The following is a 21,516-nucleotide window of genomic DNA, read 5'->3' as shown; positions in this document are numbered from 1 at the left end:
TCAGCCAGTGAGCAGGAACTGGTCTGTATGTGGGATCCGAACCCTCGGCGGGAGCGCCGTCGCGCTCCCAAGCGGCGCACTGTAGCAGTGCGCCACTGGGCCGGCCCCTTGAGTTAATTTTTATATGTAATGTGAGAAGGGGCCTGACTTAATTCTTTTGCACGTATCTATTCAGTTGTCTCAGCACTATTTGTTGAAAGGACTATTTTTTTCTTTACTGGGTTATTTTGGCACCCTTTTTGAAAATCAATTGACCATAAATGATGACAGCTTATTTCTTGATTCTCAGTTCCATTCCAGTGATATAATATGGTCTGTCCTTATGCCAGTACCATACTGTCTTGATTACTGTAACTTTGTACCGAGTTTTGTGATCAGAAAGTGTGAGACCTGCCACTTTACTCTTGTGTTTCAAGATTGTTTTGACCATTCTGGGTCCATTGAATTTCCATGTGAATTTTCCGACTGACTTGTCAATGCCTGCAAAGAAGCCAGCTGGGATTTTGAGTGGAATTGTGTCAAATCTAGATTAATTTGAGAGATATTGCTTAAGTCTTCCAGTCCATGAACATGGATATTTTCCATTTAATTTCTCTCAGTAAATGTTTTGTACTTTTCAGAGTATAAGTTTTACACTTCTTTTGTTAAATGTATTACTAAGTATTCTTTTTGATGCTATTGTAACTAAAATTGTTTTCTTAATTTCATTTCCATTGTTCATTGCTAGGGTATAGAAATATTTTTTTTTTTTTTTTATGTTCACCTTGTATCCTGCAACCTTGCTGAATTTGTTTAATAGCTTTTTAATGGATTTTAAAAATCCATACTTAGGATTTTCCACATATAAGATCATGTTGTGTATGAATTGAGATAGTTTTACTTCTTCCTTTCCAATCTGGATGCCTTTTATTTCATTTTCTCACCTAATTGCCCTGGCTAGAACTTCCAGTATCATATTGAATAGAGGTAGCAAGCACAAGCATCCTTGTCTAGTTCCAGATCTTAGGAGGAACTTTCTTTTTAGTCTTTCACTGTTAAGCATAATGTTAGTTATGAGTTTTTGGCCTTTTAGTGCCAAGTGGAATGGAATACTAATTTTTGAATTTGGGTATGCTAATAAAGGCTTTTGCCCTGTGGTCACAAAAGTATGTGCCATAGTCTCATGCTATTTATGGTTTCTTGCGCATCTCATATAACACCTTTGTTTTGTATTTCAGCAATGGCTGCCATCCGGAAGAAATTGGTGATTGTTGGTGATGGAGCCTGTGGCAAGACATGCTTGCTTATAGTCTTCAGCAAGGACCAGTTTCCAGAGGTATATGTGCCCACAGTGTTTGAGAACTATGTGGCAGATATAGAAGTGGATGGAAAGCAGGTGAGTATACTTTCAGTAACAGCTGGTACCATTTTGCATGTTAGGCTGTTCATACAGCCTAGAAAATTAGGCTTTTTTGCCTCTGCAGTACACAGTGTAATAAAAATTTTGGAAAGAGTAATCCATTCTCACCCTGCCATGTGAGTCCAACTTTTGTTCATTTTTAACTGCTATTATCCAGTCTTTGTCCATATTCACATGTATTTCACATGGCGCAGCGTTAGTATACTTGGATGTGCTCTTTTCAAGTTTATTTATATTTGGAATTTAGTTTGTTGCCATGTAGATAATACATAAATGAACCTCTTTGTATGGCTTGACTTTGTTTTTTTTTTTTTTTAATTCTTTCAGACTTTTTTTTTTTAAAGATGACCGGTAAGGGGATCTTAACCCTTGACTTGGTGTTGTCAGCACCACGCTCACCCAGTGAGCAAACCGGCCATCCCTATATAGGATCCGAACCCGTGGCCTTGGTGTTGTCAGCACCGCACTCTCCCGAGTGAGCCACGGGGCCGGCCCTCTTTCAGACTATTTTATCAAATTCCCAAGTATGAGATTACTAGAGCAAGAGGTCCTTATTGATTATGCTTCTCAAAGGGTTGTACTGATCTGACATCACCAACATTGTGACATTTAAATAACTTCCTCACTTAAATTTAATTTTTTAAAAAGTTTTTTGACTTTGACATAAAAAGTCTTCCTTAGTTGTTTCAATTTCCTGTCATTGACAGTGTTTTCCCACGTCTACCTTGAAAGCCCTCTGGCAAGAGTGGAGCAAAGCTCTTGTGGGATTGGAGTGTTTTTTGTTTTTAATTTTCTGTTCCCTTTTATTGTCAAAATAATGCCTTACGCAGCCTGCTGTATATCTTCTGAGGATAAATGAAAAATTCTCACTGAAAATGGATCAACTGGGGGGGAAAAAATTAGAACAAGGTGCTCTTTTCCAACACATTCAGTCCTCTTGGGTATTCAGTCATGTCTCCTGTGCCGCTAAGACTTGATACATTAGCTTTCATAATTCCATCTCTTTTCTCCCCTCTTACTTTCACACTTTACCCACCATTCCTTTCTGTCTTAGAATCACCCAGCCCCAGTTTGTGGTACAGTATATGGAAAATGGGTTAGGTCAGCTGCTCAGAATTCCAGGGTTCCTCATTATGTGGCCTTCTGATAGTTATGTCACCATGAGTAAACTGCCTGATCCTTATTCATTTGTAAAAAGGCTTAAACTTCTATGAAGTAACTGAAAGCGTTTAGAAGCACCAGAGCACTTTACAAATTGTGCCTAATGATACTGTACTCAAAATCCTCTTACAGTTTGTAGTCCATTCTATTCAAATGCAAAGTAGGCCACAATGATTGCTGTCATGACTTAGGAACCCCAAGGCACCTTTCTGAGCCAAGTATAAATGGAAAAAATACAATAACTTCTAGCTTATCAGAACTTTGGGTCCCACCCTGAAGGTGGCCCACCAAGGCAGGGTGTTACCAGGTCAACCTCATCTCTCTGTATTGGTGCTTGGATACAGGTGTTTCTGTGGGCCTGATGTGAAGAGTGGTTCATGTGGAGCAGGACCCATTTGTGACAAACTGGGTGGAAATGTGCTGAGATCTTTGGGACTGCTGTCATATAACAGCCATCTTGTCTAACTTAGACTAATATATCATACGTAGAAAGATCTAGTGATTTGAGGGAAGCAAGGTAAGGTTGGTATTTTCATAGCTCATTTCTCAAAAGCCTAGTGAATGTATATTACTGGTTTTATCCTGGCATTCCCTCCAGAGACAGTGGCTGGAAATAAAAATGCTTAATTTGGAGGAGGGTGTCACAGGCTAGCTGCCTGCCTCAGAACAACTAGGGAGCCTTCAAAATGGGAAAGGGGCATTACTTGGGAGTGTTCATGTAACAGCATGCACTAGTAGAACATAAAGAAGCATACAAGATTGTTAGGTTATCATGGTCCCAGGAAAAGGCTTGCCCAAAACGGTAAGGCCCACCCCCCACCCCCCCGTTTTTTTGTTTGTTTGTTTGTTTGGTAAAACAGACTTTCTTAATATGTAAAAAGAGCAAATAGCAGTTGCTGCAACTGCTGCCCTCGCTGTCCAAATCAGCAACCAGGTGGCTCAGAAAGGAAGTGCTAGGTATCCAGGGCACAGGGTCAGCTGCCTTCCTGTTCTATGGGGTGCCTGGACCCCGTGCCTCCTGGCCCTGGAAAGGCCTCTTTTAACATGAGACAGTCCCAACACCATGGAAGCATTTATCAGGAGCTGACTGAACATCCATGGGATGTGGAGAGGCCAGGAGAGTGGGATGTGTCAGGGAATGAATGAGCTCTGCCAATCTGAGGTCAGACGAGTTGTGAATATTGGGCATCAGTATATCTTAGCTATGCATACCAAGGTAATAGTGTGCATGACAAGTGCAGTGGGCCTTGTGGAGGTTTTGACTGATGCATCCTGGGGAAAGGATGAGAGTGGAAGAGATCCTTAGCCATCAACTTTAAGGAAGAAATGATATTTAGAAACAAATTGGGGGCCGGCCCGGTGGCGCACTGGATAGTACGCCACTTGGGAAGCGCGGCGGCGCTCCCGCCCGAGGGTTCGGATCCCACATACAGACCAGTTCCCACTCACTGGCTGAGCGAGGCGCAGGAGCAGCACCGAGGGTTGCGATCCGTAGCCGGACACGGAAAAAGACAAAAGACAAAAAAAAAAAAAAAAATTGGGGCTATGAAGGTGCTAGGAGAAGAAGGGCCTTTCAAGCATTGAAGGGAGAGCCCTTGAGGCCTCAAAGGGTCTCTGAGCAGAGGGTGTTGAACATCCATCCAGCCTAGTTGTGAGAACGGGTGACAGAGCTGGCTACAGAGCTGGACAGTGTGAAAGAGGACCTGTCTCTAGAGCCCAGGCATCAGTTTATCCTCCTACCATTTGTGATGTATTCATTCAGCCACAGAGACATTTCTCGAGCAGTGAAAGGCAGAACCAGAGGACTTCCCGGTCAGTTCAGGCCTTTTCTTTTTTTTTTTTTCCTTTTTGTCTTTTTTCGTGACCGGTAACTGGATCGCAGCCCTCGGTGTCACGCCCGCACCGCACTCAACCAGTGAGCGGACCGGTCTCTATATGGGATCCGAACCCTCGGTGGGAGCGCCACCACGCCCAAGCGCCACACTCTACCGAGTGCGCCACCGGGCCGGCCCCGTTCAGGCCTTTTCTAACACCCAGCATGGTGTCTTTTCTTACTCACCAACTCAAATACAGGCTTGTTTCCATGTTTCTACATTTGAGCAGAATGATGTGAGGAAAGTAAGGAAGAGGTTGAGTAAGGATGTATTAAGAAAAGTTACTCTGGGCCGAGCCCGTGGTGCACTCGGGAGAGTGCGGCACTGGGAACGCAGCAGCGCTCCCGCCGTGGGTTCGGATCCTATATAGGGATGACCAGTGCGCTCACAGCGCTCACTGGCTGAGCGCGGTGCGGCCGGTCTCAAAAAAGGACAAAAAAAAAAAAGAAAAAAAGAAAAGTTACTCAATCTGGTATTTCCCTGTCCTGCCTTGTATACCCTGTGGAATGTTATTTACAGTTTGATTTCTGCTCTTTGTCTGTCCACTTTCTTTTCTAGTAGAGTGTTATTTATAATTAAACATTTATTATAAGCTACAAAGTTGTTTTATTTTGGGGGGTATTTTTTTTTTTTTTATTGGTGGCTAGCCATTACAGGGATCCAAACCCTTGACCTTGGTGTTATAACTCCACATTCTGACTGACTGAGCTAACCAGCCAGCCGTACAAAGTTATTTTTGATTTGGCATTTTGGATTATGCCACTTTGTTCAGTTCTAGTATCTGTTTATGAAACTTGCAATTTTGAGAAATTTCAACCTAAAATAATTTAAAATCCCTCCACATTCAGTCTTGATTCTCATAAAAATGAATGCTCCTGTGTTTTACTATTTTGGACAGTCTGCCACTTAAATGTATTGGGGTAAGTGTCTTCCAAAAGTGGGTAGTAGAATTAACCTTGCACTCTTGTGGTTGGTTGTTTTTCCTATTACAGGTAGAGTTGGCTTTGTGGGACACAGCTGGGCAAGAAGATTATGATCGCCTGAGGCCCCTCTCCTACCCAGACACCGATGTTATACTGATGTGTTTCTCCATTGACAGCCCTGATAGTCTAGGTGAGTGGCCCTGCAACCTGATGTTTGTCACTGCTGGTGTGCATGGCTGACATCTGGTTTCTCAGGTCCTTTCTGGGCATTAAGTGGCTGAAAAGCAGACATGAGCTTCAGAGGAGGAGTCATCAGTGGCCAGAGTCTTGGAGCCTTGGGGTTATAGAGTGTGAGCCCTGGGTCCCTTTTCAGCCTAAATCTCTCATGGCTGCCATGTTTAAAATGTATCCACTTTGTAAATTATGGTGGGTTCCAAGTACAGAGCTGTCTCAGACTAAGATTTGGGAAGGGCTTTTTTGGTTGTCCACATCTTTTATCAGTACTTCATATTTAGCCCGCTGCCTCCCAGCATCTAGACTGGTGATTTGCTGTTTCCCAGTAGTGTTTTTAAAGCCCTATCTGAGCCCTTTTTAAAAGTGTCTTAGCTGATAGAGAGACTTGAACCTGACCATTTCATTAGCCCACATAGCCATATGTTTCAGAAGCCACTGACCTTCAGAAAAAGACTGAATAATGCTAACCTCACTGTCTATGAAACAAGGCCTGAAACAGAACTTGCTTTCACTTTGTGTTGAAGATGATGAGATGTCTCACTTGGTGCTACAGTTTTTTCATGACAGGGCAGTAGGTGGGCCAAGGATGATGTTATGATTAATACAGACAACCTTGAGGGCCTGCTGGTGGCCTGCACTTGCAGTGCGCATTTAGAGTGACTGTGTTTTTGACATGGTTGTCCCCACCTTAATGATGATACTGGGGTTTCTCTGAAACATTGAGCCACTTACTCAAAGGTCATACAGCGCCAAGGAGCCAGGCTGAGATTGAGCACCCCATGCAGTGTCTCCCAGGACTGAGATAGAGCAGGTATTCCCTGCCATTTGTTCTCTTGTGGTTTAGTTTTAGTTTTCAAACTAATCTGGCTTCCTTTTGGGGTTGGAGGCTGGGACATAGCTTTAAGCCACAAAGAAAATGAAGCCATTTGACATCCTCCCCTCAGACACACACATGAAGAGCTTTACCTAAATTTTATGGGAATGAGGGAGGGCTATGTACCCTGTACCCTCATCATCCAGGGTATAATCCTATAAGGGACAAAAATACCTTCGGAGCAAGAAATTTTTCCTCTTCACTTAAGAGCGTATCTCCTAGTCTCAAAGGAGATATTTGGCTTTTGACCTCTGCCTGTTTACTAGCCATAACTTGTTTCTTGCTGGCCCCTCCTTCCAGAGGGCAGGCTCTAGGTAAGAGAGCAAAGGTAGAAAGTAAACAGGCAAAGAGAGATCGAGCTCCCTCTCTGAGGTACAAACACACTCAGGGACAGGGTCTGGATGCTGGAGAATGCTTTACCCTCACTGGACATCATTGCAGGAAAGCTTGGTAGATACGTGGGGCCTTTTTGCTGAGATATCTAAGCTTGATTTTGCTATGGGCCTTTTAAAAGTTCTCAGTTATCTTGGCTAGGGAGTGGAGGCAGAATCCCACCAGTAATTTTCCCCAGTAAAATGTCATGGGAAGTCAAAAGTCTATCAAGAAAATGAAAAGCTAATGTCAACCTAATGCTAAACTTGTTTGTTTTTAACTGGTTGGATGTTAGACCATGGCCCTGAGTCTGGGTGTAGGATGAGTTGGGTCATGAATCGGAATCTGTATGCAAGTTTCAACCCTGCTGCTGGCCAAGCCTATGACAATAAACAGTTTACTTTTTGGAATCTCTGCTGTCTCATTGGCAGTTGGTCTAGATTCCAAGTCAAGACCTGGGGTCGGCAGACTTTTTCTGTAAAAGGCCAAATGGTAAGTAGTTTAGGCTTTGCTGACCGTGTGGTTTCTGTTACAACTATTTAACTTTACCACAACTACTCACCTTTGCCTTTGTAGCGTGAAAGCAGCCATAGAAAATATGTAATAGGATGAGATTGCCTATGTTCCAATAAAACTTGACTTACAAAAATAGACCCCAGGCAAGATTTTATTTGCTAATCCCTTATTTAGGTAAAGATTTCCTTTTCTCTAGATTTTGAATTCCCAAAGGCTCACCAAAAACCCACTGTAAATCCATGTAAAGTGATGTGCCCTGATGTGATCAGATTACTTTGGGGGTGGGAGAGATTATAAGTGATTAACATACTGAATTAAATTACATTTAAAACGTAAAAAGTTAAGTTTGTAAATTATTAATCAAAAGTGAAGACAGCCAACTCATTCTAATTCCACGTCTTAAATTCCAGGGATGCAGTGAGAGAACTACTGGTGTACACATTTCATATATCTAGCAAGTAATTATTGAGCACACACTAATAGAACTTCTGTTCTAGATAAAGGGACAGAGAAAAAAAAAGAAAAGAAAACAACAGTAAATCCAACAGTAGTAAACGTTACAAATAACGTTTATAGAGATGGACCGTGGTGGTATGCTGTTTTAGATAAGGATGATCAGTTCACAGGCTTTCTGAAAATGTGACCTTTGAGCAGAGACCTAAAGGAGGTGAAGGAGGCCCATGCTGATACCTAACAAAAGAGCTTTCCAGGCAGGGAAAACGGCCGGCACAAAGTCACTGAAGCAGGAAGATAAAAGGAATCCAGAGTAGCTTTAGCTGAGAGGTTGAGGGTGAGGGTTGCAGAGCCCTGTGGGTTATGGTGAGGACCTCTCCTTTCATCATGAATGAGATAGGAACTCTTGGAAGGTTTGAACAAGGGAGCAATATAATCTCACCTTTTAAAGAGATCACTGTGGCAGCTGAATTGATTTGTTTTTTTTCTTGGCAGCTGGCCGGGCGTGGGGATCTGAACCTTTGACCTTGGTGTTGTGTTATAACAACATGCTCTAACCAACTGAGCTAACAGTCAGCTTTTTTTTTTTTCCCTGGTGAATTGAAAATAGACCACAGGTCCAGGGATGAGAGAGAGAGAGCAAAGTTCAATGCTGAGGCTGTTTGGCTTCACTGTTAGGTGTGCTGGTCTTTTTTTTTTTTTTTATTGTTCTGAGGACTGGGACACTGCCTTCTTTGGGAACTCCTTTGTTTCCTTTAAGTTTCAAGTTGTCACATTAGCAATACAATTGACCCTGTAGCTGCTGTAGCAAAGGAAGGGGTTGAGTATACATCTTGTGTGCTGAGTGGAGCATTGAATTATAAGAAGTTTTCCTGATCTCACCCATGTAGATTTCCTATCTGATATGGTCTTTCAGTCAGAAGACAGAGCATCATTCCATATTCTAAGTAACCCCTGCCTTTTGGTAATTTGTCTTGAAGTCAGAGAATGAATAGATCTAAAATACAGTCTCAAATAGCAGTCTATTTGAATGATCGTATAATGAGCACTTTTTATGCACTGACTCAAAATAACCTGGTGTAAGGTTAGTATTATTGTTATCCCCATTTTATAAGTCATCCCTGACACTGAGATAACAAAGGTGGCATGGGAGGTTAAACACAGGCCCCTCATTCACCATGATGTATGTACAACCTTTCCAAGTTAGTACAGTGTTGGCAAGAAGCTACAGCCAGTTATCTCTTGGTTATTTTCAAAATTCACTCTTGAGCCATTGAATACCAGTAACCCACAGGGTAGAGGTCATGCTGAGGGCCCATGAGCAAGGTAGAAAGAGAACATGTGTACCCTTGGCCAGTTGTGGCCCTAGAACAAAGACCCCTTCTGTAAGTTGGGGTCAGAATCATTTTACATCAGTGACAAGGATGGCCTGTGGGTAGCCTCCATCTGTGGGGCAGGTGGTACTATTGTGGAGACACTTTGTGTTCTGGATCATTTGCTCCTCCAACCCTTACTTGGGCCCCACCTCCAGAGGAGTTTAGCAACAATCCTGGTGGAAAAGCTGATGGTTCTGTATTTAAGGGCAAGAAGTTAGATTTTGCTTTTTTCTGTGGTTTTGAAACTAGTGGGATTCCATAAAATGTCCAGCATACTTCTTCTTCTTCTTCTTTTTTTTTTTTTTTTTTTAAAGATGACTGGTAAGGGGATCTTAACCCTTGGCTTGGTGTTGTCAGCACCATGCTCACCCAAGTGAGCTAACGAGCCATGCCTATATAGGATCCGAACCCGTGGTCTTGGTGTTATCAGCACCACACTCTCCCGAGTGAGCCACGGGCCAGCCCTAAAATGTCCAGCATACTTCTGAAGCAGCAAAGGAAGTGTCTTTGCAGTTTAATCAGGGTTCTTGGAGAGTCTTCAAGATGGAATTGTATGTATCCCCAAATTCTGTGCATTTTTCTTCTTTCAGAAAACATCCCAGAAAAATGGACCCCAGAAGTCAAGCATTTCTGTCCCAATGTGCCCATCATCCTAGTCGGGAACAAGAAGGATCTTCGGAATGATGAGCACACAAGACGGGAGCTAGCCAAGATGAAGCAGGCATGGTTTGGGACAGGGCACTGTCTTCCTGTAGCATTGTTGAACAAGGGCCCCAAGGTCAGAGGTTTGGGGAGCCCAGCAAAAACCCTTACAGGCCAGGTTGTTTTAGAGGCCCAGAACCCCGCTCTGTCCATCTGGCCCTCATTTACATATACAGAGGGTCCCTAAGACTGCTTAGAGATGGAATGTCTCCTATGAGGTATGCTATGCCCCAAAAGACTGTTGGCCCAAGAAGAAACCATCCCATTAATAGTCAGTGCTGCAGCTGCACTTTATCAGGCTCTTCATTTCTCTTCCTAGTTATTATCTTGGTCCATGTGAGGCCAAAGCTAAATTAGTGATGACTGAAAGATGAAGCCCTAATGCTTCTATAAAAGTGATAATGGAGGTGGCATCTTGGCCTCTCAGAAGCCAGCTGGCCTAATGGCAGGGCTTTCCTACATAGGAGGAGTGTTGAGGTCTTCAACCCAGGTTCTGCTACTGAGGTTTCTCTGTCTGAATGTCAATGGTAGGCTCTATTTTCTTCCATGGGCATTCAGTCTTCTGTGACGCTCACTACAGGAAGACCCAAGGGCTTGCCCTAGTTTGGTAGCTTGAGTAATTTTGTCCTTGTTTCCTTCCTTAACTTTCCAGGATTCCTCTGACCTCTTCCCTCTTTATGTTTCCAAACAGCATGTTGAGTAGAGGTTTTATATTGCAGGGGGAGGTACTCACTGCATATCAGTTTGAGAATTTCATAAAACATCTCAAATCTGGGAGTTTGGCAGCTTTTAAAGGAAGTCTTCTAGGTGAATTTGAATACTCTACACCTACTTACTGTATGTATATAACACTGTTAGCTGAAAGCACTCTTTTCTCTTTGCCAGGAGCCGGTAAAACCTGAAGAAGGCAGAGATATGGCAAATAGGATTGGCGCTTTTGGATACATGGAGTGTTCAGCAAAGACCAAAGATGGAGTGAGGGAGGTTTTTGAAATGGCCACAAGAGCTGCTCTGCAAGCCAGACGTGGGAAGAAAAAATCTGGGTGCCTTGTTTTGTGAAACCTTGCTGCAAGCACAGCCCTCATGCGGTTAATTTTGAAGTGCTGTTTATTAATCTTAGTGTATGATTACTGGCCTTTTTCATTTATCTATAATTTACCTAAGATTACAAATCAGAAGTCATCTTGCTACCAGTATATAGAAGCCAACCATGATTATTAACGATGTTCAACCCATCTGACCTGCCAGGGTCCTTCTGACACTGCTCTAACAGCCCTCCTCTGCACTCCCACTGATACACCAGGCGCTAATTCAAGGAATTTCTTAACTTCTTGCTTCTTTCTAGAAAGAGAAACAGTTGGTAACTTTTGTGAATTAGACTGCAACTACTTTATAACTAACATGTCCTGCCTATTATCTGTCAGCTGCAAGGTGGTCTGGTGAGTCATGACTTCAGAGCTTTACTCCTTAACAGATTTTATTGGCATAGCTCTGGGGTGAGCATCCAGTTTTTTTTAAATGTGCTCAGCCAGAAAGGCCCAAGTCCATGCAGCTGCAGCAGAGTTACAGTTCTGTGGTTTCATGTTAGTTACCTTATAGTTACTGTGTAATTAGTGCCACTTAATGTATGTTACCAAAAATAAATATATCTACCCCGGACTAGATGTAGTATTTTTTGTACAATTGGATTTCCTAATACTATTTGTCATCTCTGCAGAAAGTGTATTGGTTTTTTAAAAAAGTGTATTTGGAAATAAAGTCAGATGGAAAAGTCATCTTTTAAATTCCCGTTTTGTCACTTTCTCTGATAAAAGATGGCCATATCACCCCTTTTTGGCCCCACATATCCCAGTACTACTCTGCAGAGCTGGGCTGAGTAAACAGGAATTTGGTTTCACGCCTGAGGCAATTAGACACTTCGGAAGGTGGCATAACCTGTCTCACCTGGACTGCAGGGTCTGGCCCTGATTCACAGTGCTTTTCTCCTCGCTGTATCCAGGTTCCCTCCCAGAGGAGACACCAGTGCTCATGGGTGGCACTCAGTTTCTCTCTTCTCTCCAGCTGACTAAACTTTTTTTCTGTACCAGTTAATTTTTCCAACTACTAATAGAATAAAGGCAGTTTTCTAAACTTCCTGTATCCTGGTGTTTGTGTTATACTCTCCAGGTCTGGGGACAGGAGGCTAGAAGGACTTGCCCTCCTGGCCTAGTTCACCCTGGAGAGGTTCCTTTAGGGTGCAAAGTACCAGCTTGTGCCCCCTACCTGGTCCAGACTAACCTGGCTCCTCCCAAGAACTTGGAAGCCAATATTCAAGTTTGGGGGGAGGGAATGCAGCCTTACTGAGGAGACATGAGGGGGCACTCCAGACTGGGTTTCCTGGGCTCTAGTGAGCTGTTAGGCTCTGCCCCAGCCTCCTAGGGTGGAGCCAAAGTGGCAGTTGGAGCCCAAGCTGTCCTGGGCACTGCACTGTTAGAAAACCTGCATTAAGGCGGTGCCAAACTGGGTGCAGATAGGGAGACCAGAGGCCTGAATGTGATACCGTTCCAGGCAGCCCCAAAATGCCGGGAAGTGAAAAGGAACTGTCTTGTAACCAGGAGCCTTGGCTGCCCTTGGCATTGCCCACTCTCCTCTAATTTGCTCTTAGAACTATGAGCCTTATGGCAGATTAGCCTTGGCAGCACTATTACAGCAAGTCAAAACTGCATTTGCCAACAATAGAGCATATACTGCAAGGGTAACACGGCACAGGATAGGAGTGCTGTTTGTGCTTGAGCAGCTCCTACAGCAGCTGCTGCCACTGCCGGCCAGTCTCCTGGGCTGGACCCCACACCCTAATTAAGGAACTTTTAAGAAAGAATCCGGAGCCCTCGAGGGCCTGGGCCCTCCACAAGGTAACCCGAGCGGTTGCCTCCAGGCGGGCGCTAGGTTGCCTGGGCCAGAACAAACGTGCCCTCAGTTCTGCCTGGCTTGAGCAGAGTCCGCCTCCCCCCTGGCCGCACCCTCCAGCAGGTCCCTTAAGCTGAGGGAGGGGCCAAGGCCCTCCCGGGTTGGACGGCGGCCGGATGAGGCGGGACCCTCGGGCCCGGGGGTGGGGGGAGGCCGGAGGGACCGGAAAGATGCCTGCACCACGTGGCCCAACTGCAGACCAGTTAAAAGGAAGCACTGCCCAGGCCCCCCTGCTGTCCTCATCCAGAACTCTCCCTTCGCTTTTCAGGCCTCCACGCCATGTGTGCCACTCGGCTAGCGGCTGTGGCCCATTCCTCCGTGCACGCCTTCTCGGCGCGCCCGCTGGCAGGCGGGGAGCCTGTAAGTCTGGGCTCCTTGCAAGGCAAGGTGCTGCTCATCGAGAATGTGGCGTCCCTCTGAGGCACCACGGTCCGGGACTACACCCAAATGAACGAGCTGCAGCGGCGCCTCGGGCCCCGGGGCCTTGTCGTGCTCGGCTTCCCGTGCAACCAGTTTGGACATCAGGTGCGCCGGGCGGGGTGGGGCGAGGATGGGCGTGCGATCGTGGTTGGGGGCGCCCGCTGGGTGTCCGCTTCGGCGGGCAGCCGCAGGCCCGGTGCGCAGAGAAGAGGCGGGCCACCGGCTCGCTTCCCTCTCTGTGCTCGTGGCTGCTGGAATTCAGGTCCGCCCTGGAATTGTGCAAGGAGGGCAACATCCCAGTGATTCATCGAAAAAGTCCTTGTTTATGGCTAGGTTTCCCTCCCCTCGCGGCCCCAGGTCCCAGCTGCCCTTCTCTCCCGTAGGAGAACGCCAAGAACGAAGAGATTCTGAACTCCCTTAAGTACGTCCGACCCGGCGGCGGGTTCGAGCCCAACTTTACGCTCTTTGAGAAGTGCGAGGTGAATGGCGCGAATGCGCACCCGCTCTTCGCCTTCCTGCGGGAGGCCCTGCCAGTGCCAAGTGACGATAGCACTACGCTCATGACCGACCCCAAGTTCATCACCTGGTCTCCGGTGTGCCGCAACGACGTTGCCTGGAACTTTGAGAAGTTCCTGGTTGGCCCTGATGGTGTGCCTGTGCGCAGGTACAGTCGCCGCTTTCAGACCATCGACATCGAGCCCGACATTGAAGCCCTGCTGTCTCAGGGGCCCACCTGTGCCTAGGGCGCCTCTCTTCCCTGGCTGCCGCAGTGGTACTCCCTGTGGGGGTTTAATCCATGATAGTGTTTCTCTAAACCTGAATGGAGGAACACTTGATGTCCGAGAAAATCCCCTGAGATGGGTGCTGGTCCTGTCCATCCCAACCTCCCCTGTGCCAGACCAAGTCGAATTTACCCACTAATAAAGTGCCGGTTGTCAACGGAACTGTGTGTGTCAGTAGCAATTGGGGACACCTTTCCTACTAACTTCATTGTCTTAGGGGTGGGAGCTTAATCCACTCTTACCCTAGCCAAGTTTGAACCTCCTGTTTTTTTTGGCGGCTTGCCTGTACAGGGATCCGAACCCTTGACCTTGGTGTTATAACCTCTAACCAACTGAGCTAACTAGCCAGCCCCTTCCTGTTCTTTTATATGCAGCGTGTGGAATCAATCCACTTCCTATGTAGGAAGTCTGCCTCCTCTCCCTGCCTTTCTCCCTCTGCCAGGACATACAGTGGGTCCAACCCAAGGTTGTTACAATAGAAAGTCCTTACTCCAAGAAGAGGAAGACACATGCCAATGGCTTACTGCCAACCCCAATAGTAGTACTCTCCTTTCTGAGTATTTACTGGGTGCTGAAATGACCTTCACAAAATAACATGGTCCCCCACTCACATTCAGAGTCTGTGGACTCTCCAAGTGTTAGGCCCCCCACAAACTTCTTTTACACATTTGGAAGTTCATACAATATTATAAATTTTTTTCCATTACTTTGCTAGATCTTTTCATATTGCTACCCAGTGCTTATCTGTGCCCTGATGCTCCCCTTACCAGTGGCTGTCTTTCCTGTATTCACAGTGAGAAGAGTACAATTAAATTGGCCTTCTGATTATATCCTGCCCAACACGCATGCAATTGCACATTCAGGCCCAGGATAGCAGCATATGTTAGAGTACAGATGCTGCTTCTCAGGCACCACTCAGGTCCAGCCTCTCCATCTGTTGGTTCTGCTGCCAATAATCTTTAAAGACAGACTTGGAGGGCTGGCCCGGTGGCGCACTCGGTAGAGTGTGGTGCTTGGGAGCACGGCGGCACTCCCGCCGAGGGTTCGGATCCCATATAGAGACCGGTCCGCTCACTGGTTGAGTGCGGTGCGGGCGCGACACCGAGGGTTGCGATCCCGTTGCCGGTCGCGGTACGGGCGCAACACCGAGGGTTGTGATCCCGTTACCGGTCACGAAAAAAGACAAAAAAGGAAAAAAAAAAAAAAAGACAGACTTGGAGCCATTTCCTATTGCAGTGCAACGAACTCTGGGTACAGCTTCTGCTTGTGGAAATGGACCCAGAGATATGTTGGCAGTGTCACCTAGTCTAGGAGGTGGGCCAGAGGTTCTGGGGTCCCAGTGTTTGTACTCAAGTTGATGGCTCAAGGCCCATCCTAAGTCTGAACCAACTCTCTCAAGAACTTTTCTTCTGTCCCTAAGAAGGGATTTTTTTTTTTTTTCTGAAGATGACCAGTAAGGGGATTTTAACCCTTGATTTGGTGTTGGTAGCACCACGCTCACCCAGTGAGCTAACCGGCCATCCCTATATGGAATCCAAATCCGGGGCCTTGGTGTTATCAGCACCGCACTCTCCCGAGTGAGCCACGGGCCGGCCCCCTAACAAGGGATTTTTGCTGCTGCCCAACACATGTAAAATTGTACATTCTCTCTGCCCTTAGGTCTCTAAAGGATGAAGGGCCCTCTGCACCTGCTCTGGCTCCCTCTCCCTCTTCCTTCCTTTCTTATCAGAACTCCTGCACAGGCCCACCTCCTTCTGTCTACAAGACTTCTCCAACCTCAACTTTTGTGTTCCCCTTGAGGTAACTCAGGCCTGTCTGTTCCCCTGATGGGCCCCACCCTACCTGTGCTCTTCTCAGAACTCCCAGGAGTCTTGATTGCGTCTGTGAATGATTGGTCTTCTTCCCTAGAGGTTAAGAGTCCAGGAGGTTGACTGAGGCTGGCTGTCTCAGGGCCAAGAGGGGCCCACATATGCTATACATCAGCAAATGTCTATTAATACAAAAACTTTCCACTCAAATGGGGCCAGGGCTTCTTGAAGATCATTAGTAGACTTCAAATCTGACTCCTGGAATGGAGAATAGCAAGTGTACATCTTGGCCGGCCCGTGGCTCACTCAGGAGAGTGTGGTGCTGATAACACCAAGGCCACGGGTTTGGATCCTATATAGGGATGGCTGGTTTGGCTCACTGGCTGAGCGTGGTGCAGACAACACCAAGCCAAGGGGTGAGATCCTCTTACCGGTCATCTTTAAAAAAAAAAAGCAAATGTACATCTGGGTAAATCTGGGGCATACCCAGGCCACCTATGACCCTATGCCTCCCATCTCTCTCCCCCAAAGGCTTTTTGCTCCCTTACTGCAACACTCATCATTCAATCCTGTGCCATGTCCTCTGCTGGGTGCCACAGGAAGGCAGAAGGACAATATATAATTACTAAAAAGCATGTTTAGTTCTACGAGTTAGGACAGGGTGCTTTGAGAATAAATGAGAGGACCTGGCCCAGTAGGGATGATCATGCTTGCATCCTGGAGGAAGCGACAGTGAAACTGAAAAGAGGTCAAGAAGCAGTTGATGAATGAGCTGATGGAGGTGTGTTGGTCCGTTCTGTGTTGCTATAACAGAACTACCTGAGACTAGATAATTTATAAGGAAAAGACGTTTATTTGGGTTACACCCTCAAGAAACTGGACATCTTCTCCTGACACACACAAACACACACACACTCCCACACAAAAACTTTCTTTTTTTTTTCTCCTTTTTGTCTTTTTTACTGACCGGTAACGGATCGCAACCCTCGGTGTTGCGCCCGTACCGGGGACCGGCAACGGAATCACAACCCTCGGTGTTGCGCCCGCCCCGCGCTCAGCCAATGAGCGGGAACCGGTCTCCACATGGGATCCGAACCCTCGGCGGGAGCGCTGCCACGCTCCCAAGCAGCTGCACTCTCCAGTGCGCTACCGGGCCAGCCCGTAAAACATTCTTTTATCATTGAACCATGTAACTGTTACTGGCTTTGACCTGTACCCACCTCCCCCCATTGTAAATCAGCAGCTCAACTGAACAAGTAAAAGAGTAGAGTAGGAATCACATTGAGCCTGCTTGAGGTCCTAGCTGTTGGTAGAAATGGCTGCAGGGCATTGTTTGCTCTGGGAACATGAAGCAGCATTTAGGCCATGGTCCTTCTGAAAAGGAGAGGGGTTGGGCACTACCGTTACTCATCTAGGTTCAGAAGCTTCCGTTTTAGCAGTTATTGCAGAAGTGCTATTTTTTTTTTTTTTTAACATTAAATCTGATAAAATTAGGTCAGGCACTTCTTGCACAATTAGCCCTTGATCAAATGACTTCCTTATTCTGACTCAATGTAGTTTCACAAACAACACTTAAAGCAAGCTTATTTTCAGAGAAGCGTTCCAGGCCTGGTCAGCCTAATAAATCTCTTAAGTTTTAAGAGACTGGCTAAAGATTTCTGGCTAAAGATTTCTCCAAGAGACACAGCATGTATTTGTAAAGAACAGGCTGTGATCCCTCTCAGATTACTCTGAATTTGTCATATTTTTGTTATTACACTCACCATATAAGCTGGAAGTACATGCTTTCACACACAGATGTGACATACCTGGGCCAGCACTGAAATAAAGCCCAACTCCAGCTGGCCATACAAATTACTAGACATCTGCCTCACCTGAGACACTGATGAATCGAGATCTGGGGGTGCAAAGAAAGAAGTCCTTGCCCAAGGAGTGAAGGCTCAGGTCCTGGCCTTGGGATGGCATAATTCTTACTTCCTCTCAGAGAAGTTGTGTACAGGTCAGAGACATTGTTGGTCTCCATTCAACAGCCATTCCCAAGTCCTTCCTCCTGGCTGCCAGGCAGAATCTGCTCTTCTAGCCAGCCTTACTTCATGTAAAGGCAGGGGCAAGTGACCCAATCTTGGCTGCAGAGAGGTGCAGGGGTTTCTGGGAAAGCCCCTATGACCCAGGGAGCAGGAGAAGGTAAGGTTCCTCCCTCCCTTCTCACTGGTGGGTGTTGTTGAGAGTATCCAGAATGGTGGGACCCAGGCAGCCACCTTGGAGCCTTGAAAGGAAGAAGGACAAGATGGCTACAGACTGGCTGGCCAGTTAGCTCAATTGGTTAGAGTGCAGCCTTATGACACCAAGGTCACAGTTTCAGATCCCCATACCAGCCAGCCACCTCCCCTCAAAAAAAGAGAGCTACAGAGAAGACAACTCTGAGCCCTAACAGCCTTCAGCTTTGACTTCCCCAAGAACTCAACTCTAGACTTGTCATGTGAGAAAACAAAAGAAAGCACTGTAAAATGGGTAGGTGACTTGCTGCTGGGGATTCTGTTAGCTGCATCTAGAAGCATTGAGACTGACATAACATAACAGTGGTATATTGGGCAGGGGCCCAGCAGCCTTTTTATCATTCACACTGAAGACAGAGAACCCCCTCAGTGCCCCTCCCAGGTCCAGTGTAGTTGTGGCCCTCAAGACCAGGACAGGAGACCACAAAGCAGGCCTACTTGATCCAAATGCCTAGAGTCTGAGCAATGTCCAGGAGCACATGCAGCCCACCCTAGGTGGTGTCTTACAGTTCTGCAGACCACCTGGCTCCACAGGGAGGCAAGTGGAGGGGATCTGAATTTTCCTATGAGGAAGAAGCTGTTACCCCAGACTCCTTTGTCCCCGGCATGTGACTCTGTGTGTGTGTGTGTGCACGTGTGTGCATGTGTGAATCTAAAGGCCTGGTACCCTGAGCATCTTTTTTTTTTTTTTAAAAGATGACCGGTAAGGGGATCTCAACCCTTGGCTTGGTGTTGTCAGCACCACGCTCAGCCAGTGAGCTAACCAGCCATCCCTATATAGGATCCGAACCCGTGGCCTTGGTGTTATCAGCACCACACTCTCCCGAGTGAGCCACGGGCCGGCCCTCCCTGAGCATCTTTTGAAGATTTACTCATGTATCCCCAGAAGCCAAGTGGAATGTTAGCATGACTTTGCTCTCCACACTAGTTGTTTAAGTTCTCTCCCAGCAAACTGTCTGCAGCATGACCCTCCAAGTTCCTATAGCAATTTTATCACACAACACTGTACATTTATAAGTATTGTCCCCAACCACATTGTGAACCCCTGGAGGGTAGGGACTGTGAACACATAATAGTTACTAAAGTACTATTATTTTTCTTATTTTTATTTTCTGGCAGCTGGCCGATATGGGGATCTAAACCCTTGACCTTTGTTTTATAAACATTGCACTCTAAACAACTGAACCAACTGGCCAGCTCCCAGTACTATTGAAATGAAAAAAAAACGATTAGGGGCTGGCCCGGTGGTGCACTGGAGAGTGCGCCACTTGAGAGTGCGGCGGCGCTCCCGCCGAGGGTTCGGATCCCATGTGGAGACAGGTTCCCGCTCACTGGTTGAGCGTGGTGTGGGCGCAACACCGAGGGTTGCGATCCCGTTACCGGTCAGTAAAAAAGACAAAAAAGGAAAAGAAAAAAAAAACGATTAGTATCTGGATACTTCTTTCATTCATTTACACAAGAAATGCCTTCTGAAAATTTGCTCTATGCAAAGGGCAAACAACACACACAATTAACTTCTAATGGGGCTGGCCAGTTAGCTGGGTTGGTTAGAGCATGGTGTTAATAACACCAAGGTCAGGGCCCGCCCGGTGGCGCACTCGGGAGAGTGCAGCGCTGGGAGCGCAGCGACGCTCCTGGCTCCTGCCGCGGGTTCGGATCCTATATAGGACTGGCCAGTGCGCTCACTGGCTGAATGCAGTGCAGGTGACACCAAGCCAAGGGTTGCGATCCCCTTACCGGTCACAAAAAAAGACAAAAAATAAAATAAAATAAAAAAATAACACCAAGGTCAAAGGTTTAGATCCCAATACTGGCCAGCTGCCAAGAAAAAAAATCTAAATACTTGTTCATGGTTAAGACTTTGAAGGAAATAGAATTAGAGGAGGGAGAACAGATACTGGCCACACTTGGGCCTAGAGTGCCACACTTTCCTGCCCAAACAGGGCAGGCCACCAAAACAGTGACATAAGCAGAATGGAATCTGTCCATCAGCACAACTCCCCAATGTAAGAAAAGTGATCCCATTTCCTCTCTGTGAGTCTCATTCAGTTTTTGGCCTCTGTCACCTTCCACAGTAGTCTAACCCTTATATAACAGAAGTCAGAAATCACTCAGAAGACATTTAATTCTTCTAAAGTATACTTTAGAGCCTTTTACTTTTTCAAAGTCTCCTGGCCAGGTTAAGGAAGGACACAAGAAGGAACCAAAAATATTTCTGCCACCCCTTCCTTGCTGCCACCTCTGATTAAAAGGTATCTAATATTTATGAATATGGTCATGTATGCTCTGTGATTGCTTGCCAAGTGTGGACCAAGGGTAACTTGGGAGGGCCAAGTCCAGTCAGGTGTAGAGAAAGCTGTAGGACCAGCCAATGCAAAAACTTTATGATTTAGAACCAAATAAAGCTTAAAGTCTACATACCCAGACATATACGAATCAACAATCACAGTCCAAGATCAAGCAGTCTGTGACCAGTTAGCTAGGCCTGTTCCCTCTAGTTCCTTTCCTCCCCTGGCAATGGGTGAATTGTCCAGTTCTGGGACCTGGGTGCCCAACTAGGTCTATACTGCTCAACTAGGCCCTAGGGTAAAGTGGCTCAACAGAGAACACAGTCCTGGAGCCAGGATGTCTCTTAGGCTGAATTACTCACTCGTGTCATTTCCTCCCCAAGTCCTTAGGTCACTCCCACAATGGCAGGAACACACAGGCAAATGCTCATTGTTTTTAGTTCTCAATTTTTAAAAAATACATTTTAATCAAACAAACTCACTAACAAAGTTTAAAGACTTTGGAAATAATGATAATCTTCTGACTATAAAGTTCACTTTATTTCTCACATTTTAACTACTGGTACTTTGTAATCTTAATATTTTAGGGACTGCCACTAAATAGTGCAATATTTTTACAGTCATTTAATAGCACTGAAAAGTTCCTCACTTAAAAATATTTTCCAGGGCCGGCCCGTGGCTCACTCGGTAGAGTGCGGTGCTGATAACACCAAGGCCACGGGTTCAGATCCTATATAGGGATGGCCGGTTTGCTCACTGGCTGAGCATGGTGCTGACAACACCAAGCCAAGGGTTGGCATCCCCTTACCGGTCATCTTTAAAAAAAAAAAAAAAAAAAAAAAATTTTCCAAATTTTAGGGCCTGTCCGTGGCTCACTTGGGAGAGCATGGTGCTGACAACACCAAGTCAAGGGTTAAGATCCCCTTACCAGTCATCTTAAAAAATATATATATATTTTTTTTTTCCAAATTTTTCATTTTTTAATTAGGTTTTGTCCCCCTTTCTATGATGCTGAGGACTTGTCCTGTTTCCTTAAGACTACCATAAATGGTATAGGAAAAACTGCTAAAAAAAAAAAAAAAAAAAAAAAATCAATTTTTTTTGGCTCTTTT

The 21,516-nt window shown here is 45.9% G+C and overlaps 2 protein-coding genes across 2 annotated transcripts in view; both read left to right on the top strand.

Annotated features, from left to right (window-relative positions):
- The window catches only part of RHOA (ras homolog family member A), a 34,395-nt gene extending 22,381 nt beyond the window's left edge, over positions 1-12,014 (top strand). Inside the window, exons 2-5 of the mRNA XM_008565800.1 lie at positions 1,218-1,375; positions 5,427-5,547; positions 9,773-9,903; positions 10,770-12,014. Coding sequence (XP_008564022.1) covers positions 1,220-1,375; positions 5,427-5,547; positions 9,773-9,903; positions 10,770-10,943 — 582 coding nt within the window. The 5' untranslated portion in view covers positions 1,218-1,219 and the 3' untranslated portion in view covers positions 10,944-12,014. The remainder of the gene's footprint in view (positions 1-1,217; positions 1,376-5,426; positions 5,548-9,772; positions 9,904-10,769) is intronic.
- A 1,012-nt stretch (positions 12,015-13,026) lies between these two features.
- Positions 13,027-14,194, top strand: GPX1 (glutathione peroxidase 1). Its single transcript, XM_008565799.1, is given in 2 exon segments — positions 13,027-13,355; positions 13,634-14,194. Coding segments are annotated over 2 exon segments (606 nt in total). The 5' UTR covers positions 13,027-13,109; the 3' UTR covers positions 13,994-14,194.
- Positions 14,195-21,516: the final 7,322 nt, after the last annotated feature.

The sequence above is a fragment of the Galeopterus variegatus genome, unplaced genomic scaffold (assembly GCF_000696425.1).
Source record: "Galeopterus variegatus unplaced genomic scaffold, G_variegatus-3.0.2 Scaffold203, whole genome shotgun sequence".
In the NCBI taxonomy this organism is placed as follows: domain Eukaryota; kingdom Metazoa; phylum Chordata; class Mammalia; order Dermoptera; family Cynocephalidae; genus Galeopterus; species Galeopterus variegatus.
This window is presented reverse-complemented; position numbering and strand designations above follow the sequence as displayed.